This window comes from Phacochoerus africanus, chromosome 3 (genome assembly GCF_016906955.1).
Source record: "Phacochoerus africanus isolate WHEZ1 chromosome 3, ROS_Pafr_v1, whole genome shotgun sequence".
Taxonomy (NCBI): domain Eukaryota; kingdom Metazoa; phylum Chordata; class Mammalia; order Artiodactyla; family Suidae; genus Phacochoerus; species Phacochoerus africanus.
In genome coordinates, this window is record NC_062546.1 from 133975417 (window position 1) to 134000839 (window position 25423).

At 35.1% G+C, this 25423-nt stretch overlaps 1 protein-coding gene across 1 annotated transcript in view; it reads left to right on the plus strand.

Annotated features, from left to right (window-relative positions):
• Positions 1-25423, plus strand: part of SLC4A10 (solute carrier family 4 member 10) — a 238387-nt gene that overhangs the window by 80691 nt on the left and 132273 nt on the right. Inside the window, exon 5 of the mRNA XM_047772739.1 lies at positions 8391-8551. Within this exon, the coding sequence (XP_047628695.1) occupies positions 8391-8551 (161 nt within the window). The remainder of the gene's footprint in view (positions 1-8390; positions 8552-25423) is intronic.

A 25423-nucleotide genomic window follows, 5' to 3' on the forward strand; every position in this document is an offset into this window, starting at 1 on the left:
CTAGTCGGATTCGTTAACCACTGCGCCACGACGGGAACTCCCCTGTAGGGTGAATTTTTAACAGTGGAATTTATGTATCAAAGAAAATTGACTTTTTTAAACTTTTATATATTGCAAAATTGTTTTGATAAAATGTTTTAGTAATGTACACTTCAATCAGCAATGTATGAAAATGCTTATTTCCCTCAAACCTTTGCCACACAAAATTGTCAAACTTCTAAATTTTTGTGCTAATTTTATAGATGTAAAATAAACTTCATTGTTTTAATCTGTATTTCTTTAATTACTAGTGAAATTGAACATCTTTTCATATGTTTTAATTTTTTTCCTGAGAACTGTTTATTTCCTTTACCTGTTTCAAGTCATTTATTTTTCATTTGCCTTTTTAAATGCCTTAAACTGCGGTGTGTTATTCTGTGTGAATTATCTTTTTAATTAAAAAAATTACATAATTTCTTTCTGATGCTATTGTAATATTTTAAGCATAAAACTAAATCTGAAACAAATTTTAAGATTAAGAAACATATACCTAAAATTTTTCTTCTAACCACATCAAAACTAAGTACTATTTTCAAATACAGAATGTGTGTTCCTCTTCTTTTTTTGATGACAGAAAAATAATATATGACAATATTCTCTATGAACTAGTGTAAATTTTGCTCTTTCGTGATTAGAGTTATTGATAACAAATTTAAAGAGCAAACCTCCTATTTAAAGCCAGAAGAATCTATCTTCAACTGGTAATAAGAAATAGGTATTCCCTGGGAGTTCCTATTGTGGCTCAGCAGGTTAAGAACCCAACATATTGTCCATGGGTTTGATCCCTGGCTTGACCAGTCGGTTAAAGATCTGGCATTGCAGCAAGCTGCGGCATAGGTTATAGATGCTGCTCGAATCTGGCATTTCTGTGGCTGTGAGGTAAGCTGGCAGCTGTAGCTCTGATTGGACCCCTAGGCTGGGAACTTCCATATGTAGCATGTGTGGTGGTAAAAATAAATAGGTATATCCGGCTGACTTGAAGGAAGGAGATATGGTGGTTATGGCAATTACACAGCTCTGGTTAGTTAGACTCTCTTTAATCAATTGCTGAGAAGTACTTTTTGGAAACATTTCTTTTATATTTCTTCAATCTCATCCTACAGAATAGAGCTGAGAAGTATGATTAGAAGCTAATACAACATTGTAAATCAACTATACGCCAATAAAGTTTTTTGAAGTGAAAAAAAGAGGAGTATGTGTTTTGGCAGGAGTAACTCCCTTATTTGTCAAATGATTGGTGATTTTTCACCTACTGGATCAAACAGTGATCTGTTCCTTTTAACCAGTAACTTCCTTGTAACTTTCCCACCCTCATAGAGCTAGGAGATAACAGAGCAATGCTAGCTCATTAGTCTGTTACAGTGGAGCAGGTAGGATTTTCTCATGCTCTAATGGATTAACTTGGGTGACATGTTTATCCTAAACCACCAAAATGTGTTTATTTATAAAGAATGAAGGCGATGATCTGGTTACATATTAGTCTTCTCTAATGTTATTAGATAAGACCTGTGTTCTTAACCCTGCTTCTGGAAACATACACATGGTGCAGATATTTGAGGTTCAGGAAAACATTTGATGAGCAATCAAAATAGTAACAGACAAAGAAGAGGAGAGTAGATGAATTTTGGCTGAGACACAATATGCCAGGGAAGAACAGAATGTATTTATTGAGAAATGGTGTAGCTTTTAAAGTGGTAGAAGTATTTTGCTCTGGATAACCTAGTTCATCTAAAAGGACTAATTCTAGTTGATTCATGACTCTATCTGATTTTTCAAATGCAATTTAATTCTAATAAATCATTAGCATAACCATTTGAAGCAATTCTTTCTTTTGATTAGTATTCCAGGAGGGATTAATATTTTTCTAATATTACTAGAAATAAAAAGGATATTTTATCAGCACACTGCACCTGTCACATAGCACATCTTGAATAATTCATGCCCACTGTTGTTGCCAAGTAAAACTTAAGCAAGTTTTAGATTTTGAAGCTAAATTTTTGAATCATAATTATTTAATAAATGTTTGTGAAAACCAGCTGTTCACTTTTAAAAACCCTAAAAGAAGCCATATGACAGCACTAATGAAATCAACACAATTACAATGTCCCGCTTATAAATAATATATCATGTTATTAATAGAAAAGTACGGAAAGATACCACAGCTGTGCAAATGTGGAGAAAACACGTTTGACTCACTGTGGTTGCCCTTTCAAAATGCTTCCCACAAATGAGCTCAGCAGAGACAAAGCAGGGGGTAGCAGTTAGGCCTCTGATACATACATGGTAATATGGAAAAGATTATTACATCAAAACAATTTTATTGATGCTGTGAAGGTATTTGATATTCAAAATTAGTAAAAGTTCAAGTCATCAAGATTTTTCAGTGCAATTTGAAGTGTGAAAATAATAAGGATTAAGAACAGTTAATGCTAATAAACTCTGTGTTTCATTATATTTTATTTCCCCTTTCCCTTGAAATAGGCACTTTATATTTATATATGTTATTCTCCAGAACCCAACCATGTTCCTCCCTCATCCTCCATATCCTCAACTCTATCCAAAAAAGGATGTTTTCTCTTGAGAGTTCATGACTTCCCTCAAGGTTATAATTTTGGGTGATCTAGTAACTCCTTTCCTCCCTATTTGGGTAGAATCAGAGAATAAAAATTATTAGAAAATGTAAACTAAGTTAGTGGGAATAAAATAAAAAGGTAAATTATATAGTTAAATTCTAATTTGTAAAATAATTTCATTTTGTAGATTTTTAATATGAAATTTATAGAGGAGATTATCATGAACTTAATCCTTAAAGTATTCACGAAACACCTAGTTTACGTTGTTGTTTAATAGAAAGAGATTCCATGTGTTAATTATGGATAAAAACAAACCCAGGCATACTGAAGGAAATGAAAATAATCTCAGCAGAGTTTCAATCCACCTCTCCCCCATGGAAAGTGTCATGCAATTGGACTACAGTTACAATTTTTTACACTGCCCATCACATCTCATTCATGACTGTGATACTCTTGTTTGCTTTGGTTTGCTATTCAAACAAATGTCAGCTGAGTTTATTTGAAAACTGGAACAAATTGAAGCACTTTAGGTCATTAATTGCAATCAGGCATTTTGTGACTGGCAGTATATGCAGTGACTACAAATCTTGAAATAGGATTTGGTGTGTAATGAGACCTGCAAATTTCTGTCTTTGGAGTATGAAATGGAATAAAAAAGCAGAAAAGAGAGATATACTTATATATCTTTAAAATATATTCATTTAAAATCTTTTAAAGCCTTTGGCATCATTCTGTAGTTGGCATGAAGCACCGAATCTTGAAATGTTTAGTAACTTGATATCTGTAACTTGTGGGTTCCTTTTTATGGAAAGTATCTTATGTTTCCTCCTGTAATATGCATATAACCAATGGTTATATAAAACCATCCATGCATATAACTTATATTTGGTCATCTTAACTACTGAACTGCTTGGAACTCCCTAGAGTCTCTATTCTTTTCTGAAAGACCAAGCCCGCAAATTGAAGAAACTTATTCTAAAGGAAGGACTATACCTTTTCGATTTGTTTTTAAAATGTCTTTTCAGATAGATATGTAGATCACCAGAACAGAATAGAGAACTAAGAAAGATAAAGCCAAGTACAGCTAACCGGTTTTGGACAAAGGTTGAAAGCTATTAAGTGGAGGAAGAATTGTCTTTTCAACAAATGGTACTGGAGTAATTAAAGAGCTATAGCTAAAAATATTGACCTCAATCTCAACTTCACTGTGTATACAAAAATCAATTCAAAATAACAAATGTAAAATGTAAAGCGATATAAATGTTAGAAGAAACATAGGAGAAAATTTTCAAAACCTAGGGCTGCAAGATGAGGTTTTAGACATAATACCAAAAGCATAATCTATTAAAGAAAATATTCTTAAATTGGACTTTACCAGAATTAAAAACTTTTATGCTGCGAAAAATCCTGTTAAGAGGATGAAGAGGGAGTTCCCGTCGTGGCACAGTGGAAATGAATCTGACGAGGGATCATGAAGTGCTGGTTCAATCCCTGGCCTCACTCAGTGGGCTAAGGATCCAGTGTTGCCATGAGCTGTGGCGTAGGTCACAGATGCAGCTTGGATCTGGCATTGCTGTAGCTGTGGTGTAGGCCGGCAGCTGTAGCTCCAATTAGACCCCTAGCCTGGGAACCTCCATGTGCCGTGGGTGTGGCCCTAAAAAGAACAAACAAAAAAGAAAAAGAAGGTGAAGAAAAGCTACAAACAAGGAGAAAATATTTGCAAACCATACATTTGACAAAAATATTATATCAAGTTCAACAGTATGAAAACAAATCAATTAGAAACTGGGCAAAAACACAAACCGAACTTTCAAAGAGATACACATGGCAAATAAACACATAAAATAGTGTTCAACATCATTAGCCATTAAGGAAATGTAAATTAAAACCACTGTAAGTTGCCACTGCACGCCTGACAGGCTAGCTAAAATATAAAAATAATCATAATAGCAAATGCTGTGGAGGATGTGGAAGCTGGATCTCTCATCCATTGCTGAGGAAGACAGTTTGTTAGTTTCTTATAAAACGAAACATGCATTAGTAAATATGACTCAGCAATCACAGTCTTGGGCATTTATCCTAGAGAAACAAAAACTTATATTCACACAAAAACCTTTACATAAATGTTCATAGCAGCTTCATTTGTAATAGCAAAAACTTATAAACAACCAAAATATCCTTCAGTGGGTGAATGGTTAAATACACTTTGGTATATCCATATAATGGAATGCTTTCCAGCAATAAAAAGCAACAAACTATTGATATATATAACAACTTGGATTTCAAGGGCATTGCTGTTTAGTTAAAAACATCAATTTCAAAAGATTGCAAACTATGTGATTCCATTTTATATAACATCCTCAAAATGACAAAACTGTAGTGATGAAGAACAGATTAATGATTGTAAGGGACAGAAACGGGGTGGAGATTGAGAATGTAAAGAAAGCTCCTTTGTGGGGATGAAACAGTTTTGTATCTTGATTATGGTGATGGCTACTGAATTTGTACATGATATAGAAATGCAGAGAACTGTTCATATACAAACATGCCTATATACATACACCCCACATCTTTTTGAGATTCTTAAATTTTAAATATTCACTTTCAAAGGAAGCAAGATAAAATGATGTAGGTGCTTTGTTACTTATTTATCTTCACTGCTCTCTGAGAGTAAAATTTATAAATTTCCTGAGAAGCAGGTGGATCATTTTGTGTAAATGAAGAAGTCCATGATATTTAAAAATGAACTTATTATTAGTATAATTTCAACTTATAAACAAAATTATTGTATAGGTTGGTTTATAGGTTTACATTTAATTAAGAAACATGTTTTTAAAATAATATATCAGCACTCTTTTCAGGATTTCTTGAATGAAAACTTTAAATACAATATTTTAGTAGTAATTCTATTTAGGAAGAGGACAGAAATGAGAACTCCATGGTCCCCTAAACACTGTTACACCCTTTCATGATCTAATTCTTCTTTACTACCCAATAGACTGGAAAGTAGTTTTGAAATCTGACAAGGTTCTTTAGTCAAAACAACACCAGCAAAAGTGCTGCTATACAGACTCCCTTCTTCATTCTTTTTGTCTGAAAACCACATCATATGTGAATATTATATAAAGTGACAGAAGAGTTAACAAGAGAGGGAGAAAACACAGAACATTTTTCAACTGGAGATTTGTTTCAGACAAGGATGAAAACTAAATGTTAAATCAGTTGTTTTTACTATAGGCTTTAGCATAAAATATTTAAGCTAAAAATTCCATAAATCCCACTGAAGTAATTGTACTATGGTGGAAAATGGGCACAGACTCTGGAGAAAAACAAGAACAGCTGGAGCTGAATTTGATTTTATAAGATTAGTGACTAGGTGATTTTGTCAGTTTTTGAATGTGTTAACTTTGTCTCCTCATTTTACAAATTAGAAAACTGTGGCCCAGAGAAGTTGAAAGACTTTTCCTTGGTCACATAGCAATTTAGATGTAGAGTAGGGACAAGAGCATAGATTTCTTTTTATTCCCAACTTTTCCAAGACACTTTCCATAACACTATCCCACTTCAAAATGTCCATCAATAGGTTGATCCTTTGAGATATTGACATTTATAATGTGACCTGGCATTTTACACCTGGCAAGAAATACTAATTCATTATATCTATTAAAATTATATTCAATCTCACCATTAATTCTAATTAGGAATTTGATGCTGGTTTGAATGGCTAAAATTTGTTATCAGTTGGGATAGGCTAAATTATGCTATTAAAAATATCCTGTAATCTCAAAGGCTTAAAATCACAAGGTTTATTTATTGTTCATGATACACATCCACCATGAATCAGTGGTGATTCTGCACTGCTGTTGCTTAGAGACTCCAGATGATAGAGAAGCCCACGTCATGAACATAGCTGGTCTCATTATCTGGGAAAAAGAGAGCACCAGTAGGTCTCACCCTGGTAATGAAAAACTCCAGTCTAGAAGTGGCACAAATAATTTCTAATCACAATTTGTTGTCAATAGTGGCCTCACCCAGTTAAAAAGACAGCCAGGTAGTAAAGAGTGGTACTCTTTACTAAGAAAGAAGAAGTAGTTATAGTTGATGAGCAGTATCAATGACCATTATGTGATTTATGATATGATGACCCTGTTAAGGGCTGAAAATTGTTAAGAATCACTAATATGGAAAAATTTCCCACTGTGTAGACAAAAATACTCTATAAAATTATCAGCATCAAAGAGTTAGTGTCAGTGATTTTTGCTTAAATCTAAGTTTTTTTCCAACCTTTGAGCATTCTATAAATGTATGATAGGCATAGATATAATTCCCTCTCTGTAAACTTTTGGCTGGTACAGCTGTTCTTCCCTATTAGCTTCCTGACAATGTTTTGCTCCCTGAATATTGAGGAGAGAGCCACAGCTTTATCTTTCTTGAGACCCCACACATTAATCATTCCGATTAGCCCTTTCAGTTAGTTTTTTTTTTTTAAGCTGACTGATCCACTGGTTCCTTAACTAGTTACTGTAACAAGCTTGTCCTCTGTTGGAGTTGGATCATTTGATTATACATTTATAGAGAATTTGAGTGATACTGTATGGAGAGAAGAATTTAGGGCAAAAGTGACAAGGAAAGAAAAAAATGAGGAAAATGGTGGGGAAGGAAGGGAGGAAAGGCATTTAAGCTAGGGTTTATTAAAAATGAAGGAATTAAGTTGGTCATGTACTGGGATTAGAAAGCAAGTCCCTAAAAGAATAAAAGATTTAGCGCTAGTGCCAGAGCAGTAAAATCATTGGTTTCTCTTTATTCTTTCCATTTATCTTACTTAGAAACAATCTCAGATATTACTACTCATTTCACTCCAAGAAAGCAGTGGTCTCCCATTTGGCATCATGATATCAAGGTTCTTCTCCTATTCTCTATCTCTGGCAGGAATACCCAGGGAATGAGGGCTGAGCTCATTTCTCATGGATTTATTCCTTAGGAAATGACTGCAATCACTAGGTTTCAAACAGCCCTAATAAGTATTTTTCCTATGGCACATTCCCCAGATTATACTAAATTCACTAAAAATCAAGGGGCACATTTTTCAAGAGATTCAAATATTGGTTTAGGACTTCTCACTGAAGCAAAATGAATAATCTTTCATTTTCCTTTTTTTTTTTTGTCTTTTGTCTTTTTAGGGCCGCACCTGCTACACATGGAGATTCCCAGGCTAGGGTCGAATCAGAGCTGTAGCTGCCTACACAACAGCCACAGCAACTCAGGATCTGAGCTGTGTCTGTGACCTGCACCACAGCTCATGGGAACACCAGATCCTTAACCCACTGATCAGGGCCAGGGATCGAACCTGCATCCTCATGAACACTAGCTGGGTTTGTTAACCACTGAGCCACGATGGGAACTCTATCTTTCATTTTCTTTTGCATCTTTTTCAATCACCATTACCTTTCCATGAGGTATACTCGCTATTAGTTCTACAATATATTCACTGTGACCACTGATTAAACACTTATGTTAGTGTATTTTTCAGCGCTAGAAAAATTAGTAAAAATAACTTGAGTTCTTCTTTGTTTTCAATACATCTTTCAATGACAAAAAGTATGTTTGTTAAATGAATTAAAATGAAATAAACCTGATGATTTTGGTGGCTTTTACTTACCTCTAAAACCCTTGAAATCAAGAAGCAGTGTGACTATATTTCTACTTCTTATTGGGATAAAGGGTCATTCATCTATAATATAATATTCAATATGCTGATAATAAGGTTTATTTGTGTAGGTGGTTGAAGTTTGAAGAAGATGTGGAAGATGGAGGGGAAAGGTGGAGTAAACCTTATGTGGCAACTCTTTCATTGCACAGCTTGTTTGAATTGAGAAGTTGTATTCTGAATGGAACTGTGCTGCTGGACATGCATGCCAACACTTTGGAAGAAATTGCAGGTATATCTTCTTTTCGCCCTAGTCTATTTCACTCTTACGGGGATAGCTGATTTTATTATTCCCTTTTTCTTAAATTCTATCCATGTGTGACTTTTTGATCAGTCATCAGTGTATGAAACCTTAACAATAACTTTGTTTTATCACCTCATTTTATATAAAAGAAGTTGAATCTCAGAAATATGGTCTAACTTGCCAGTGGCAAGTCTAGAATAAGACCGTATATCTTTTTTTCAAATTACTCAATGAATTGTATTACATTTATGATTGTACTACGAGCATTACAACCCAATTTTATAACATTTCTATCTCAAACCCCCACCCCATTCCTGCATCCCCCAAACTGTCTCCCTTGGAAATCATGAGTTTTTCAACGTTGGTGAGTTAATATCTGTTCTGCGAAGAAGTTCGTTGTATCCTTGTTTTCGATTCCAACACGTAAGTGATAGCAAATGATGTTGGTGTCTTGCTGTCTGATTGACTTTACTTAGCATGGTAATTTCTATGTCCATCCATGTTGCTGCAAATGCCATTATTTCTTTCCTTTTGATGGCTGAGTAATATTCCATTGTGTATATGTACCACATCTTGATCCACTCCTCTGTCACTGGACATTTAGGTTGTATCCATGTCTTAGCTAGTGTATATAGTGCTTCAGTGAACATTGGAGTACATGTGTCTTTTTGAGTCATGGTTTTCTCTGGATAGATGACCAGGAGTAGGACTGCTGGATCAAATGTTAATTTTAGTTTTAGTTTTCTGAGGTACATCCATACTGTTTCCTACAGAGGTTGCACCAATTTACATTCCTACCAAGAGTGTAAGAGGGTTCCCTTTTCTCCACACCCTCTCCAGCATTTATTGTTGGTAGATTTTTTGATAATGGCCATTCTGGCCGGTGTAAGGTGGTACCTCATCGTAATTTTGATTTGCATTTCTCTAATAATTAATGATGTTGAACATCTTTTCATGCGTTTTTTTTTTTGCCATCCGTATGTCTTCTTCGGAGAATCATCTGTTTAGATCTTCTGACTATTTTTGTTTGATGGCGTTTTTTATTTTTTTGGTATTGAGCTATAAGAGGTGTTTATAAATTTTGGAGATGAATCCCTTGTCAATTGCTTCATTGGCAAAAATTTTCTCCCATTCTGTGGATTGTCTTTTCATTTTGTTTGGGGTTTCCTTTGCTGTGCAGAAACTTTTAAGTTTAATTAAGTCCCATTTGTTTGTCTTTATTGTCATTACTCTAAGAGGTGGATCTGAGAAAATGTTGCTGTCGTTTATGTCGGAGAGTGTTTGGCCTATGTTTTCCCCTAAGAGTTTTATAGTATCTGGTTTATATTTATGTCTTTAATCCATTTTGAGTTTATTTTTGTGTACGGTGTTAGGAAGTGTTTTGATGCCTAGAACATTTTTTTACATGTGTTCTAATTCCACATGTAAAAAATTCATTCTTTTCCATGTGGCTGTCTGGTTTTCCCAGCACCACTCATTGAAGGGGCTGTCTTTTCTCCATTGTATATTCTTGCCTCCTTTGTCATAGATGAGTTGGCTGTAGGTGCGTGGGTTTAATTCTGGGCATTTCTAGCCTGTTCCACTGATCTATATTTCTTTCTTTGTGCTAGTACCATACGGTTTTGATGACTGTAGATTTGTAGCACAGTGTGAATCCGGGGATCCTGATTTTTCCAGATGCATTTTTCTTTCTCAGGATGGCTTTGGCTATTCTGGGTCTTTTGTGCTTCCAAACAAACTTTAAGATATTTTGTTTGAGTTCTGTGAAAAATGTTCTTAGTAATTTGATAGGGATTGCATTGAATCTGTTGACTGCCTTGGGTAGTAAAGTCATTTTGATAATATTGACTCTTCTAATCCAAGAGCATGGTATGTCTTTCCATCGATTTGTGCCATCTTTGATTTCTTTCATCAGTGTCTTAGAGTTTTCAGAATGCAGGTCTTTTGTCTCTTTAGGTAGGTTTACTCCTAGGTATTTTACTCTTTTGGATGCAACAGTAAATGGGATTGCTTCCCTAATTTCACTTTCTGATCTTCCATTGTTAGTATATAGAAATACCATCAATTTCTGTGTATTAATTTTGTATCCCGTGACTTTGCCAAATTCATGGATGAACTCTAACAGTTTTCTGGTAGAGTTTTTAGGATTCTCTTCGTATAGTATCATGTCATCTGCAAATAGGGATTGTTTTACTTCTTCCTTTCCAATTTGGATTCCTTTTATTTCTTTTTCTTCTCTGATTGCCGTGGCTAGGACTTCCAAAACTATGTTGAATGGCAGTGGGGAGAGCAGACATCCTTGTCTTGTTCCTGATCTCAGTGGGAATTCTTTCAGCTTTTCACCACTGAGAATGACGTTAGCTGTGGGTTTGTCATATATGGCCTTTATTATGTTGAGGTCGGTTCCCTCTATGCCCACTTTCTGAAGGGTTTTTATCAGAAATGGGTGTTGGATTTTGTCAAAGGCTTTTTCTGCATCTATTGAGAGGATCCTATGGTTTTTACTCTTCAGTTTGTTAATGGGGTGTATCACACGGATTGATTTTTGGATATTGAAGAAGCCTTGCCTCCCTGGGGTAAATCCTACTTGATCATTGATGTGCAATCCTTTTTAATGTATTGTGGATTTGGTTTGCAAGTATTTTGTTGAGGATTTTTGCATGCATGTTCATTGGTGATATTGGCCTGTAATTTTCTTTTTTTGTGGTATCTTTTTCTGGTTTTGGTATGAGGGTGACGGCGGCCTCATGGAATGAATTTGGGAGTGTTCCATCCTCTGCAATTTCAGGGAGTAGTTTCATAAGGATAGGTGTTAGCTCATCTCTAAATGCTTGATAGAATTCGCCTGTGAAGTCATCTGGACCTGGACTTTTGTTTGTTGGAAGTTCTTTAATTACAGTTTCAATTTCAGTACTTGTGACTGGTCCATTCATCTTTTCTATGTCATTTTGGTTTAGTCTTTGAAGATTGTACTTTTCTAAGTATTTGTCCATTTCTTCTATGTTTTCCATTTTATTGGCATATGTTGCATATAGTAGTCTCTTATGATCCTTTGTATTTCTGTGACGTCTGTTGTTACGTCTCCTTTTTTCATTTCTAATCTTATTGATTTGAATCCTCTCTCTTTTTTCTTGATAGGTCTGGCTAAGGGTTTATCGATTTTGTTGATCTTTTCAAAGAGCCAGCTTTTCATTTCATTGATCTTTTCTGTGGTTTTCTTCTTTTCTATTTCATTGATTTCTGCTCTGATCTTTATGATTTCTTTCCATCTACTAACTTTAGGTCTTATCTGTTCTTCTCTCTCGAGCTGCTTTAGATATAAAGTTCAGTTTTTAATTTGAGCTTTTTCTTGTTTCCTGAGGTAGGCTTGTATTGCTATCAACTTTCCTCTTAGAAATGATTTTTCTGCATTCCATAGGTTTTGGAGTGTCATAACTTTGTTGTCACTTGCTTCTAGGTATTTTCAAATTTCCTCTTTGATTTCTTTCAGTGATCCATTGGTTGTTTAGTAGCATGTTGTTTGGTCTGCATGTATTTGTGTTTTTTTGCAGTTTTTTTTCTTGTTGCTGATTTCCAGTCATATAGTGTTGTGGTTGGAAAAGATGCTTGATATGATTTCAATTTTTGTAAAGTCACTAAGGCTTGATTTGTGGCCCAGAATGTGATCAATACTAGAGAATGTTCTGTGCGCACTTGAGAAGAATGTGTATTCTGTTGGTGTTGGATGGAATGTCCTATAAATATCTATTAAGTCCATCTGGTCTAATGCTTCATTTAGGGCCTGTGTTTCCTTGTTGATTTTCTGTCTTGATCTGTCCATTGCTATAGGTGGGGTGTTAAAAGTCCCCTTCTATTATTGCGTTGTTGTCAGTTTCTCCTTTTAAGGTTTTAGTAGTTGTCTTATATATTGAGGTGATCCTATGTTGGGTGCAAATATATTTATAGTTGTTACATATTCTTCTTGGATTGATCCTTTGATCTTTATGTAATGTCCTTCTTTGTTTCTTATAATATTCTTTAAGGTCTTTTTTGGTCTGATATGAGTATTGCTACTCCAGTTTCTTTTGATTACTGTTTGCATGGAATATTTTCTTCCATCCTCTCATTTCAATTTGTATATGTCCCTAGAAGTGAACTGGGTCTCTTGAGGACAGCATATATATGGGTCTTGTTTTTGTATTCATTCAGCCAGTCTCTGTCTTTTGGTTGGGGCATCTAGTCCATTTACATTTAAGGTAATTATTGATATGTATGTTTTTTTTTAAATTTTATTTTTTACCACTGTACAGCATGGGGATCAAGTTATTCTTACATGTATACATTTTTCCCCCCACCGTTTGTTCTGTTGCAATATGAGTATCTAGACATAGTTCTCAATGCTACTCAGCAGGATCTCCTTGTAAATCTATTCTATCTTGTACCTGATAACCCCAGCTCCCAATCCCTCCCACTTCCTCCCTTTCCCATCAGTCAGCCACAAGTCTATTGTCCAAGTCCATGATTTTCTTTTCTGAGGAGATGTTCATTTGTGCTGGATATTAGATTCCAGTTATAAGTGATACCATATGGTATTTGTCTTTGTCTTTCTGACTCATTTCACTCAGTATGAGAGTCTCTAGTTCTATCCATGTTGCTCACATGGCATTATGTCATTCTTTTTTATGGCTGAGTAGTATTCCATTGTGTATATATACCACCTCTTCCCAATCCAATCCTCTGTCGATGGACATTTGGGTTGTTTCCATGTCCTGGCTATTGTGAATAGTGCTGCAATGAACATGCGGGTGCATGTGTCTCTTTTAAGTAGAGTTTTGTCCAGATATATGCCCAAGAGTGGGATTGCTGGGTCATATGATAGTTCTATGAATAGTTTTCTAAGGTATCTCCAAACTGTTCTCCATAGTGGCTGTACCAGTTTACATTCCCACCAACAGTGTAGGAGGGTTCCCTTTTCTCCACACCCCCTCCAGCACTTGTTATTTGTGGATTTATTAATGATGGCCATTCTGACTGGTGTGAGGTGGTATTTCATGGTAGTTTTGATTGGCATTTCTCTTATAATCAGCGATGTTGAGGATTTTTTCATGTGTTTGCTAGCCATCTGTATATCTACCTTGGAGAACAATCTATTCAGGTCTTTTGCCCATTTTTCCATTGATTGATTGATTGGCTTTTTTGCTGTTGAGTTGTATAAGTTGTTTATATATTCTAGAGATTAAGCCCTTGTCGGTTGCATCATTTGAAACTATTTTCTCCCATTCTGTAAGTTGTCTTTTTGTTTTCTTTTGGGTTTCCTTTGCTGTGCAAAAGCTTTTCAGTTTGATGAGGTCCCATGGGTTTATTGTTGCTCTTATTTCTATTGCTTTGGGAGACTGACCTGAGAAAATATTCATGATGTTGATGTCAGAGAGTGTTTTGCCTATGTTCTTCTCTTTTAGGAGTTTGGGTGTACTGTCTTATATTTAAGTCTTTCAGCCATTTTGAGTTTATTTTTGTGCATGGTGTGAGGGTGTGTTCTAGTTTCATTGCTTTGCATGCAGCTGTCCAGGTTTCCCAGCAATGCTTGCTGAATAGACTTTCTTTTTCCCATTTTATGTTCTTGCCTCCTTTGTCAAAGATTAATTGACCATAGGTGTCATAGAGTTTATTTCCGGATTCTCTCTTCTGTTCCATTGGTCTGTCCGTCTGTTTTGATACCAGTACCACACTGTTTTGATGACTGTGGCTTTGTAATAGTGCCTGAAGTCTGGGAGAGTTATGCCTCCTGCTTGGTTTTTGTTTCTCAGGATTGCTTGGGCGCTTCTGGGTCTTTTGTGGTTCCATATAAATGTTTGGATTGTTTGTTCTAGTTCTGTGAAAAATATCATGGGTAATTTGATAGGGATTGCATTGAATCTGTAGATTGCTTTGGGTAGTATGGCCATTTTTACAATATTGATTTTCCCAATCCAGGAACATGGAATATCTTTCCATTTCTTTACATCTTCTTTGATTTCTTTGATTAAAGTTTTATAGTTCTCGGCATATAGGTCCTTTACCTCCTTGGTCAGGTGTATTCCGAGGTATTGGATTTTGTGAGGTGCAATTTTAAAAGGTATCGTATTTTTGTATTCCTTTTCTAATAGTTCATTGCTGGTATACAGAAATGCAACTGACTTCTGAATGTTGATCTTATATCCTGCTACTTTGCTGAATTTATGAATCAGTTCAAGTAGTTTTGGGGTTGAGTCCTTAGGGTTTTCTACGTATAGTATCATGTCCTCTGCATACAGTGACAGTTTGATCTCTTCTCTTCCTATATGGATGCCTTTTATTTCTTTTGTTTGCCTAATTGCTGTGGCTAGGACTTCCAAAACTATGTTGAAGAGCAGTGGTGAGAGTGGGCATCCCTGTCTTGTTCCAGATTTGAGTGAGAAGGCTTTCAGTTTTTCCCCATTGAGTCTTATATTTGCTGTGGGTTTCTCATAAATGGCTTTGATTATATTCAGGAATGTTCCCTCTATACCCACTTTTGCGAGGGTCTTGATCATGAATGGATGTTGGACTTTGTCAAATGCTTTTTCTGCGTCTATTGAGGTGATCATCTGGTTTTTGACTTTTCTTTTGTTAATGTGGTGTATGATGTTGATTGATTTGCATATGATGAACCATCCTTGTGAACCTTCAATGAACCCTACCTGGTCATGGTGTATAATTTTTTTGATATGTTGTTGGATTCCATTGGCTAAGATTTTGATGAGAATTTTTGCATCTATATTCGTTAAAGATATTGGGCGATAGTCTTCTTTTTTGGTGGTATCTCTGTCTGGTTTTGGAATGAGGGTGATGGTGGCATCATAGCATGTCTTTGGGAGTATTCCTTCTTCTTCAACCTTTTCAAAGAGTTTAAGGAGGATGGGCACCAATTCCTCTTTATATGTTTGATAGAATTCACCTGTGAAGCCATCTGGTCCTGGACTTTTATTTGTAGGGAGTGTTTTTATGACTTCAATTTCATTTCATTGGTCTGTTCAGTTGGTCTGTTTCTTCTTGATTCAGTTTCTGTAGGCTGTAAGATTCTAGAAAATTGTCCATTTCTTCCAGATTGTCAAATTTGTTGGCATATAGTTGTTCATAGTATTCTTTTATGGTTTTTTGTATTTCTGCAGTATCCATTGTGATTTCTCCTTTTTCATTTATAATTTTGTTTATTTGAATTCTTTTTCTCCTCTTTTTAGTGAGTCTGGCCAGGGGTTTGTCAATTTTGTTTACCCTTTCAAAATAGCAGCTCTTAGTTTTATAATTTTCTCTTTGTTTTTTTAATCTCTAGATTATTGATTTCCTCTTTGATGTTTATAATTTCCTTCCTTCTGCTGACTTTAGGACTTCTTTGTTCTTCTTTTTCTAATTCGTTTAGGTGGAGGGTTAAGTTGTCAATTTGGGATCTTTCTTCTTTTTTGAGAAAGGCCTGTATGGCTATAAATTTCCCTCTGAGCACTGCTTTCGCAGCATCCCATAGATTTTGAGCGGTTGTGTCTTCATTATCATTTGTTTCAAGATATTTTTTAATTTCCTTCTTGATTTCCTCATTGACCCATTGGTTTTTTTAGTAGCATGTTGTTTAGTCTCCATTTAGTAGGTTTTTTCTCATTTCTTTTCACATTGTTGATTTCTAATTTCATGGTGTTGAGTCAGAAAATATACTTGCAGTAATTTCTGTGCTCCTAAATTTGTTGAGGTTAGCTTTGTGTCCCAATATGTGGTCGATTCTTGAGAATATTCCATGTGCATTTGAGAAGAATGTGTATTCTGCTTTTTTTGGATGTAGTGTCCTGAAGATATCAATTAAGTCTAACTTTTCTATTGTGTCCTTTAGGATCTCTGTTGCTTTATTTGTTTTCTGTCTAGAGGATCTGTCCATTAGTGTGAGTGGGGTATTAAAATCTCCTACTATGATTGTATTCCCGATATATATATTCTTATTGCCATTTTATTAACTGTTTTGTATTTGTTTTTTGTTGCTCTTTTTTCTTCCCTTCTTCTTTTGTTGTCTCCTCTTGTGGTTTGATGACTGTCTTTTTTTTTTTTTTTTGTCATTTTGCCATTTCTTGGGCCGCTCCCACAGCATGTGGAGGTTCCCAGGCTAGGGGTCTAATTGGAGCTGTAGCTGCCAGCCTATGCCAGAGACACAGCAACACAGGATCCGAGCCGTGTCTGCAACCTACACCACAGCTCACGGCAATGCTGGATTGTTAACCCACTGAGCAAGGGCAGGGATCGAACCCGCAACCTCATGGTTCCTAGTTGGATTCGTTAACCACTGCGCCATGACAGGAACTCTGATGACTGTCTTTAGTGCTGTATTTTAGTTGATTTTTCTTACTTGTGTGTGTACCTACTATAGATTTTTGGTTTGCAGTTACCCTTAAGTTTCAATATAGGAGTATATACTCATGTATATTAAACGAGATTGTTTTAAGTTGTTGGTCTCTTAATTGAATTTTTGATTTTTCTTACTTGTGTGTGTATCTACCATAGATTTTTGGCTTGCAGTTGCCCTGAAGTTTTGATATAGGAGTCTCTCTCTCTATATGAAGATTGTTTTAAGTTGTTGGTCTCTTAATTGCATCTGCATCTCCAGTGTCCTGCATTTGTACCCTCCTCTTCTCACAATTTCTAATTTTGGTAGTATATTTGTATGTGGATGTTTTCCTGATTTTACTGTATATATGCCTTCACTGGTGGTCCTTGTCATTTGTAGTATTTTTGTTTCTAGTTGTGGCCTTTTCTTTTCTGCCTAGAGAAGTTCCTTTAGTATTTATTGTAAAGCTGGTTTGGTGTTGGTAAATTCTCTTAGCTTTTGCTTGTCTGTAAAGCTTTTGATTTCTTCTTCAAATCTGAATGAAATCCTTGCTGGGTAGAGTAATCTTGGTTGGAGGTTTTTTCCTTTCATCACTTTAAGTATATTGTGCCACTCCCCCTTCTGGCCTGCAGAGTTTCTGCTGAAAAATCTGCTGATAATCTTATTGTGTGTTATTTGTTTCTTTTCCATAACTGCTTTCAGTATATTTTCTTTGTCTTTAATTTTGTTCAATTTGATTACTATGTCTTGGGGTGTTCCTCCTTGTATTCATTTTATATGGTACTCCTTCTTCCTGGATTTGAGTAAGTGGTTTCTTTCCCACGTTAGGGAAGTTTTTGGCTATTATCTCTTCTAATATTTTTTCTGTCCCTTTCTCTCTCTCTTCTCCTTCTGGCACCCCTATCATACGGATGTTGGTGCATCTAATGTTGTCCCAGAGTTCTCTTAGACTATCTTCATTTCTTTTCAATCTTTTTTCTCTTTTCTGTTCTGCACCAGTGATTTCCACTAGTCTGTCCTCCACCTCACTTACTCATTCTTCTGCTTCCTGTATTCTGATTTTGGTTGCTTCTAATGAATTTTTTAAAATTACTTAATGAACTTTATTACAATTATAGGTGTACAACAATCATCACAACCAAATTTTACAGCATTTCCATCCCAAACCCTCCGTGCATCCCCCTACCCCAACCTGTCTCATTTGGAAACCATGAGTTTTTCAAATTCTGTGAGTGAGTATCTGTTCTGCAAAGAAGTTCTTTGTGTCCTTTTTTCAGATTCCACATGTAAGTGATAGCATTCAATGTTGGTATCTCATTGTCTGACTGACCTCACTTAACATGATAATTTCTAGGTCCATCCATGTTGCTGCAAATGCCATTATTTCTTTCCTTTTTGAATATTTTATTTCAGTTATTGTATTTTGCCTTGCTCCTTGCTTAAAATTTAAATCTTGTATTTCTTTGCTCAATGTTTGCTGTAAATTATCAATCTTTGCCTCCAATTTATTTCCATGGCTTGAATCATCTCACTATCTTAAGTCTAAAGTCTTTTTCCTGGAGGCTGATAACTCTGCTCACTTATTTGTTTTTCAGGTTTTTTTCCTTGCTCCCTTATCTGAGTTATAGTTCTCCACCTTTTCATTTTTATGGGTTTTTGGTGTGGTCTTCTTTTTGCAGACAATAGAGTTGTAGCCTCCCTTACTTCTGATATCTGCCCCACCCCCTTGTGGCTGAAGTTGGTATTGGGGCTTGCCTTAGGCTTCCTGATGGGAGGTACTGGTGCCTGCCTGCTGGTAGGTGGGGCTGATTATTATCCCTCTGGTCAGCGGGGCTTGTCTGTGGGTGACATTAGAAGTGGCTGTATGCCTGGGGGGGTTTAGGCAGCCTATTTACTGATACGTGGGGCTCTGATCCCATCTGGATTATTGTTTGGCTTGGGACTTCTCAGTGCTGATGGGTGGGGCCAGATTTTCCCCAAATCGTCACCTCTGGTTACACATGCTGATAAATATTCCTGAGACCTTTGCCTCCAATGTCCTCCCCCCACCCATAACAAGCCACAGTCACCCTCTGTTTTCCCAGGAGATCTTCCAAGAACTGCAGTCAGGTTTGACCCAGATTCTTATGGAGCCTTTGCTTTGCCCTGGGACCCAGTGCACATGAAAGCCTGTGTGCACCTTTCAAGAATGGGATCTCTGTTTTCCCCAGTCCCATGGAGCTTCTGCACGCAAGCCCCACTGGCCTTCAATGCCAGATGCTCTGGGGGCTCTTTATCTCAATGCCAGATCCCCGGGTGTGGGCACCTGATGTGGGGCTCAGAACTCTCTCCTATAGGTGAGTCAATGTGATACAGTTACTTTCCAGTCTGTGGGCTGCCCACCTGGCAAATGTGGTGTTGCTTATATCATGTAATTACTCTCCTACCATCTTGATGTGACCTCCTCTTTGTCTTCTGGAGTAGAATATTTTTTTTGAAAGTTTCCAGTCTGTTTGGCTGAAGGTTGTTCAGCATTTGGTTGTAACTTTGTTGCTTTTATGAGAGAAGGTGGGCTCCAGTCCTTCTATTCTGTTATCTTAATCCCATCTCAAGACCATATATCTCTTGACTCCCATTTAGTACATATTGTTTTACACTATCATATGTAATTAGACTGTCACCATTAGAAAATTGAAGCCCAAAAAGCTAGAGATTTTTTTTCAATGTTCAAATACATGAAATAACTAAATGAAAAAATTTCAGTCAGTAGGAAAAAATGTTACCTTAGAATAGAATGGAAAGATGTGGCCATTTATTTTAAACTCTATTAAAGTGTTGAGTTCCAGTGGAAGCCAAGTGTTGCAGTTGAGATTAGTTTGTAATTGAACACTGTGGCTAGCCTCAGGGATGAGTGATTTGTACTAGAAGCCTGTTATGGCTGTATCACACAAGAAGTTGTATTTAGGAAGCTTGTTACAGTTACTCTGGAAATAAAGGCAAAGAACTCCTGTATCTTTTGATCTGGAAGACAAACACATTTTACTGAAAATAAGATAATACAAAAGCCACAAAAATAAGATTTGAAAGAGCATGAATGAAATAGTTAATGGGGTTTTTAAAAAATAAAAACAAAGGTAGGACTTGGGCAGCTTTAAAAAGTTCCTAGTTTGGAAAAAAAGAGCAGTTTCATTTGAGATTTATTTGTGGAGTAGAAAGACTTCAGAGACTTAAATGTGTTAATTGTATTGTAGAGATGGGGAAAAAACAAAACACTGTGATCACATAAGCAAGAAAATGTATTAGAAAAATAGTGTATCTTATTTAATCTTCAATATAGCTTAATAAAATGAGTCATTCCTATATTTCAGTAAGAAAATAGAAATTCTGAAACTTTCATGATTCAAGTTCCATTTAAGGGCTTCTGACTTTAATTAAGCTTCTTTCTATTACACTACAACTGCTGCCTGAAGAGAGATGGCTTGAAATGGATGCTGTCTAAATTTTAAAGGAAATTTGATTACTTTATTTATTTGGTGATTGGTGCCATAGAGACACATAACATTGCAATATGTGTGGAAAAAAAAAGTAGGCACGGAGAGCTATTTTGGCTCACAGTATTAAGCACAAACAAACAAACAAAAAAACACCAAAGGAAAACAGGAAAAATAAGCTTTCCTCTCCTAAGTTTCATACAATACCACAAAGAGGTTACAGTTTAAAATATAGAACTAGAGCTTAAAAGACTGCATAAAATTAAATATTGTATATTTTTCAGAAGAACACAGGATATAGTAACAGGTCACACTAAATCCAGACAAAGAAAATGGTTAATGTGGAAATTTGCAGTCTTCTTAAGAATGCTGGTATAATAAACACCCAACTCAGTTTCCTAGCTTTACATTGTACAGTCATGCTGATACTTAATACAATTTTTTGTTTACTTAAGAATCAAATGATTGGACTTTTCATAGTACTTTGCAGTTTAGGAAGTTCTTTTTAGTAATTCTACACTATCTTTTTGATACACAAACAAACTTGGAGCTTAACATTATTATTGTTATCCTTCATAAATAAAGAAACTGAGACATAGAAGGTTAAAGGTCTTGTCTAAAATAGTTTATTTCTGCTACTTACGTTAGTGATGGGATTACCTTTGAAAATGAGTTTTGGATTGGCTGTATGTAATGAAGCTGTAAAATTCCTCACCCTGGCAAAATTAGCCTCAGAAAATATCCTTCATAGTTTTACCAGGATTCAAATTTCTTAAAACATGTGATTTTGATGTTTTCTGTAGGAATTTATTTCTTCCAGGAAATATTTTCCTGTTACAATTTGACTAAAACTGTTTATTTTATCACCACCTCAGCTTGGTTTTGTTGTCTAAATTTATGTTCCTTTCCCTAAGCCTCCCTTCTTTTCCAAGCTCAACTCTGTAGAATATGTAAAGATTGCTGGCTATGTTAAATCTAGCTTTTAAGTGCAAGTTACATTTTCTAAATGTATTCTTACAAGTGAAAGTAGTTTGATGGAGGTCTGGATACCCCAAATAGCTTTTTAGTATTATTTATGCTCTTCTAGTTACTCTATTTCTTTCTGCCTCCAAAGTATCAACTTACAATGCCCGTTTTTAGAGTACAGTAAGTAAACAGTCTGTAAAATACCATTCAGTAAAGGTCAGTAGTTTAAGCTAACACCACATGGATAAAAATATCGCAAATACTTGTGTTGATCATTATTACCTTAGGTTCCTTTTCAATCATTAATAAAAAGGGATTCCCTCTCTTTGAGTAATTTTAATTTGGCTTATTTAATTCAAGATATTAATTTCTGCCCTCAATAAAATCTGATTAAAACATTTTCTCCCTATAGCTTGTAATTATTTTCTTATTGTTTATTTACTGCTGTCTCTATTTTGTGACAATTTAGCTGTAATACTATGTAGTAAATATGTTTGACATTTTGAAAACTTCTAACTTTATAAAGTGTTTTAACATCCATTATTATATTTATTACACAGAAACCTTATGAAGTAGAGAGGAGGCTATTTCCTCTATTTTATAAACAGATGAACAGAAAGTGAGTGATATGTCACAGACATAACTTGTGGAGATGGGAATACTTTCTTCTAATTAACCTATAATCATAAATTTTGCTTTGTTCTATTTTATAATAATTTTGGAACATAGTAATTAACCTTAAGATTTGGAACTTTTTTTTCACCTCTTATTTATCATATTTTTCTATATGTTAGGCAGTACTAATATATTAGTCACTGTTTTCTATTTTGCAAAAGCTAGATATAATAGGTTATCTTTAAGGGCTCTAAGCCCTAGTATTTTGCAAATGCACAAGCTCTGAAGCATTAATGTTTCCTAGACATTTCCCAGTAGAGGAATATGACGCAGATATTGTTTTAGAATGGTCAAGGATTTTCATATCAATGTTCTGATATGTTTTTAATAGACTCCTAGATAATTCTTTAAAGAGATTTTAGCAGTAGACTTAGCAGGAGAAAATCCCCTTTGTATCTGGCAGGTCTGTTAAAAATTTCTGGTCTAATTAAAGTAGGATTTTCTTTTGGATAAAATTAATTTAAAATGTCTATTTCCCAATGTCTTAAGGAACTCAGAATATAGTTAAACTTCTTCCTCCAAATAATACTTAACCTTTTCAAATCCAAAATTCTCCAGATATATTTTCTTAACACAATTTATTCATATCAGATTAATTACGTTAAAAATTCTTCTCAGTTATTGTCATATAATTATAGATACTTCTGTGGTCTATGTTAATCTCTTTTAAATTCAGCACTGTAAAGGTTAATGGAAATATTATCTCTGCAGAGTGTATGCTTTATAACCTAATTCTGTCAAGGAGAATAAGGTATTAAAACCAAACCAAAGTTAGTACCATGAACAGATTAACAATCACAGTTCTCAATTCTTTAAAACAGCTTTTTCTGTTTAAAATCTTTCATTGAAGGAAAATTCTGTAGTTTTCTCTACTGAGTGTAGTCTGCATATTTGGGACTATGAGAGTAGCCATCTATTTTTAATATACCTGTACTATTACCATCCTTGGTCTGGAAAGTAAGTAATTTTTATGGTAGTTTACGTTTTTATTACACACACTCCTGTTAGTACTGTCCACAAAACTGTAAAATTTAGACCACTCCTATTCTCTACTTCTTCCTCAGGATTTTTTAAAGTTAAGACAATGGGTTTTTAAGGCAACAATTATATAATAATCTTTAAAGAGAAAGAGTTTTATATAAAAATCAATAAAAATCTCATCATATCTAGAGGCTTTCATTCAATAGTCAAATGGATTGATGATGATAAAATAATTGCCTAATCATTTTCTGAGGCCTTTTTACACAGATGCTACTAGCTTTTCTGGTCTTTAGTACTAGAAGACCATGACCTATTTATCCTTTCTCTTCTTGCTTCTTCTCTCATCATCCGGATCCTGGCATGGTGCTTTGGCAGGCTAGACTGTGTTATTTAGGCATCATAGCCTGCTGAGGTCATTGGTCTTGACTCTGGGCCAAAAGTCATTATGGTCCATTATCTGTTACAACTTTTCAAGGTTAATGCTAATATATATTATAGTGGTAAAGAGAACAATGTGACTAGTGAATCATACTCCCCTTGGTACTTAAATTTCACTTTAGTATAAGTTATATTCTTAAGGAAGATGATAAACTTTTCTAGTTCATTAAGATATTACTTGATGCAGTTATACCTCAGAAGAGTTTACTGTGTATTTCTGTGTTAACTAATGAGCAGATGAGTATTTTACTTTTTCTGTTTACTTTCTCCTGTGAAATTGTTATAAGTAAAAATCTTATCTCTGAAAAAATTCAAAGCTAGTGAGTTATCATTTTTCCTGGTGCTCAAACCTGGAAAGACTGTGCTTTGGTAAGAATGAAAAACTGTAACCATGTGCATGTTTTATTATATGATTAATTTTGATTCTGATTAGAATATTGAGCTGGGGATATATATCATGTGTTACAGATGAAGCTACTATATGATGATATCCTTTTGGAATCTTAATAACCTATTTTACAACTCCTATTATGAAGTATATAATGTGTATATTATATACATTTTCCATCTCAGCAGGGTTTATTGTGAAGTCATGTATGTTGACAATGGATCATTTCCTATATTTCATATTAATCTGTGGGTATTAAAACTACTGATCTCCAAAAACAGATATAAATTTAAGTATTCTATGCTGTCATACACTTTCAGAATTGGAAGAGACTTTGGAGGTAGTTATAGTGGACATTAAGGCTGACTCCCAGACGTGCACTCTACCTCTTTTCATTGTAAAAAGCCAAGTGATAGAGCAAATGTTGGAAAATTATGCTCTATGTGCAAATATGGCCCACTGCCTGATTTTTGTAGGCATGTGAGCTAAGAATGGTTATTACATTTTACATGATTAAAAACTAATAAAAAGATTAATATTTTGCAACACAAAAATTATTTAAAATTCAAGTTTCAGTGTCCATAAAAAAGGTTTTTTTTGAAACACAGTTTTGGCAGTTTGTGTACATGTTGTCTATGGTTTCCTTCATGCAGCAAAAATGGAGGTGAGTAGTTGTAACAGAGATTGTGTGGTCCACAAAGCCTAAAATATTTGTTATCTGGCCCTTTCTCTAAAACATTCTGGTTTAGAGAAATGACTCCAGAGTGAAGGGCAGTTCTTGATTAGTCTAAGCCAACTGGGGATTCCATCTTTGTCTATGATTACATAGCATAGGCAAGACTATATTAGTTGGACTAGGACAGTTGTTCCTGGGCAGGGGGAAAAGGACTTTTATTTTAAGAGAAAGTCACAAAGACAAAGAATCTCTGATATGAACAAAGATATGTATTTCCTTATTGCTGCTGGCAGCCACCCTATGACCATAAGGAAAATAGTCTGAGGTTAAAGCTCACACCTCAAGGAAGAGGAATTTGACAGAATCACAGAGAAATGGAATTAAATCCAGCTTAACTGATCTTTCTCTTATGTGAACCAATGAAATTTATTGTTATAGTTTTATTTGGAATTTCTGTTATTGATAAATCTAACTTTGCTTCTGCTTGATGTACTATTACAAAATATAGATGAATGTAATAAAATAACCAAAAAATCCCCCCAAAATAAAATAACCAAAAAATTTAAACCATGAACCTACTTAACCTACTTAGGGGAAATTGCAAAGACAGTCTTGTACTGGGGAATATTTACTGAAGGAAATATTTACTGAGGGCCTCAATATTCCAGTCAGCGGATTAGGTCCGCCTTGCATCTGGGCAACAACATTGGTATGAGATTGCTATTATCTGTCTTAGAAATAAGGACATCGAAATAATTCAGCTTTGCAAAGCCACACAGCTAAAATGTAGTACAGAGACCCAAGTCTGTTTCCCCAGTCCATTTTCCTTTTACACTAAAGGAAAGTATTGTCTGGAAAGAAGGATTCTGCTAACTTTTAATTCTTCAGATGTACTCAGTAGGGTAGTGGAAGGCAATTCATTGTG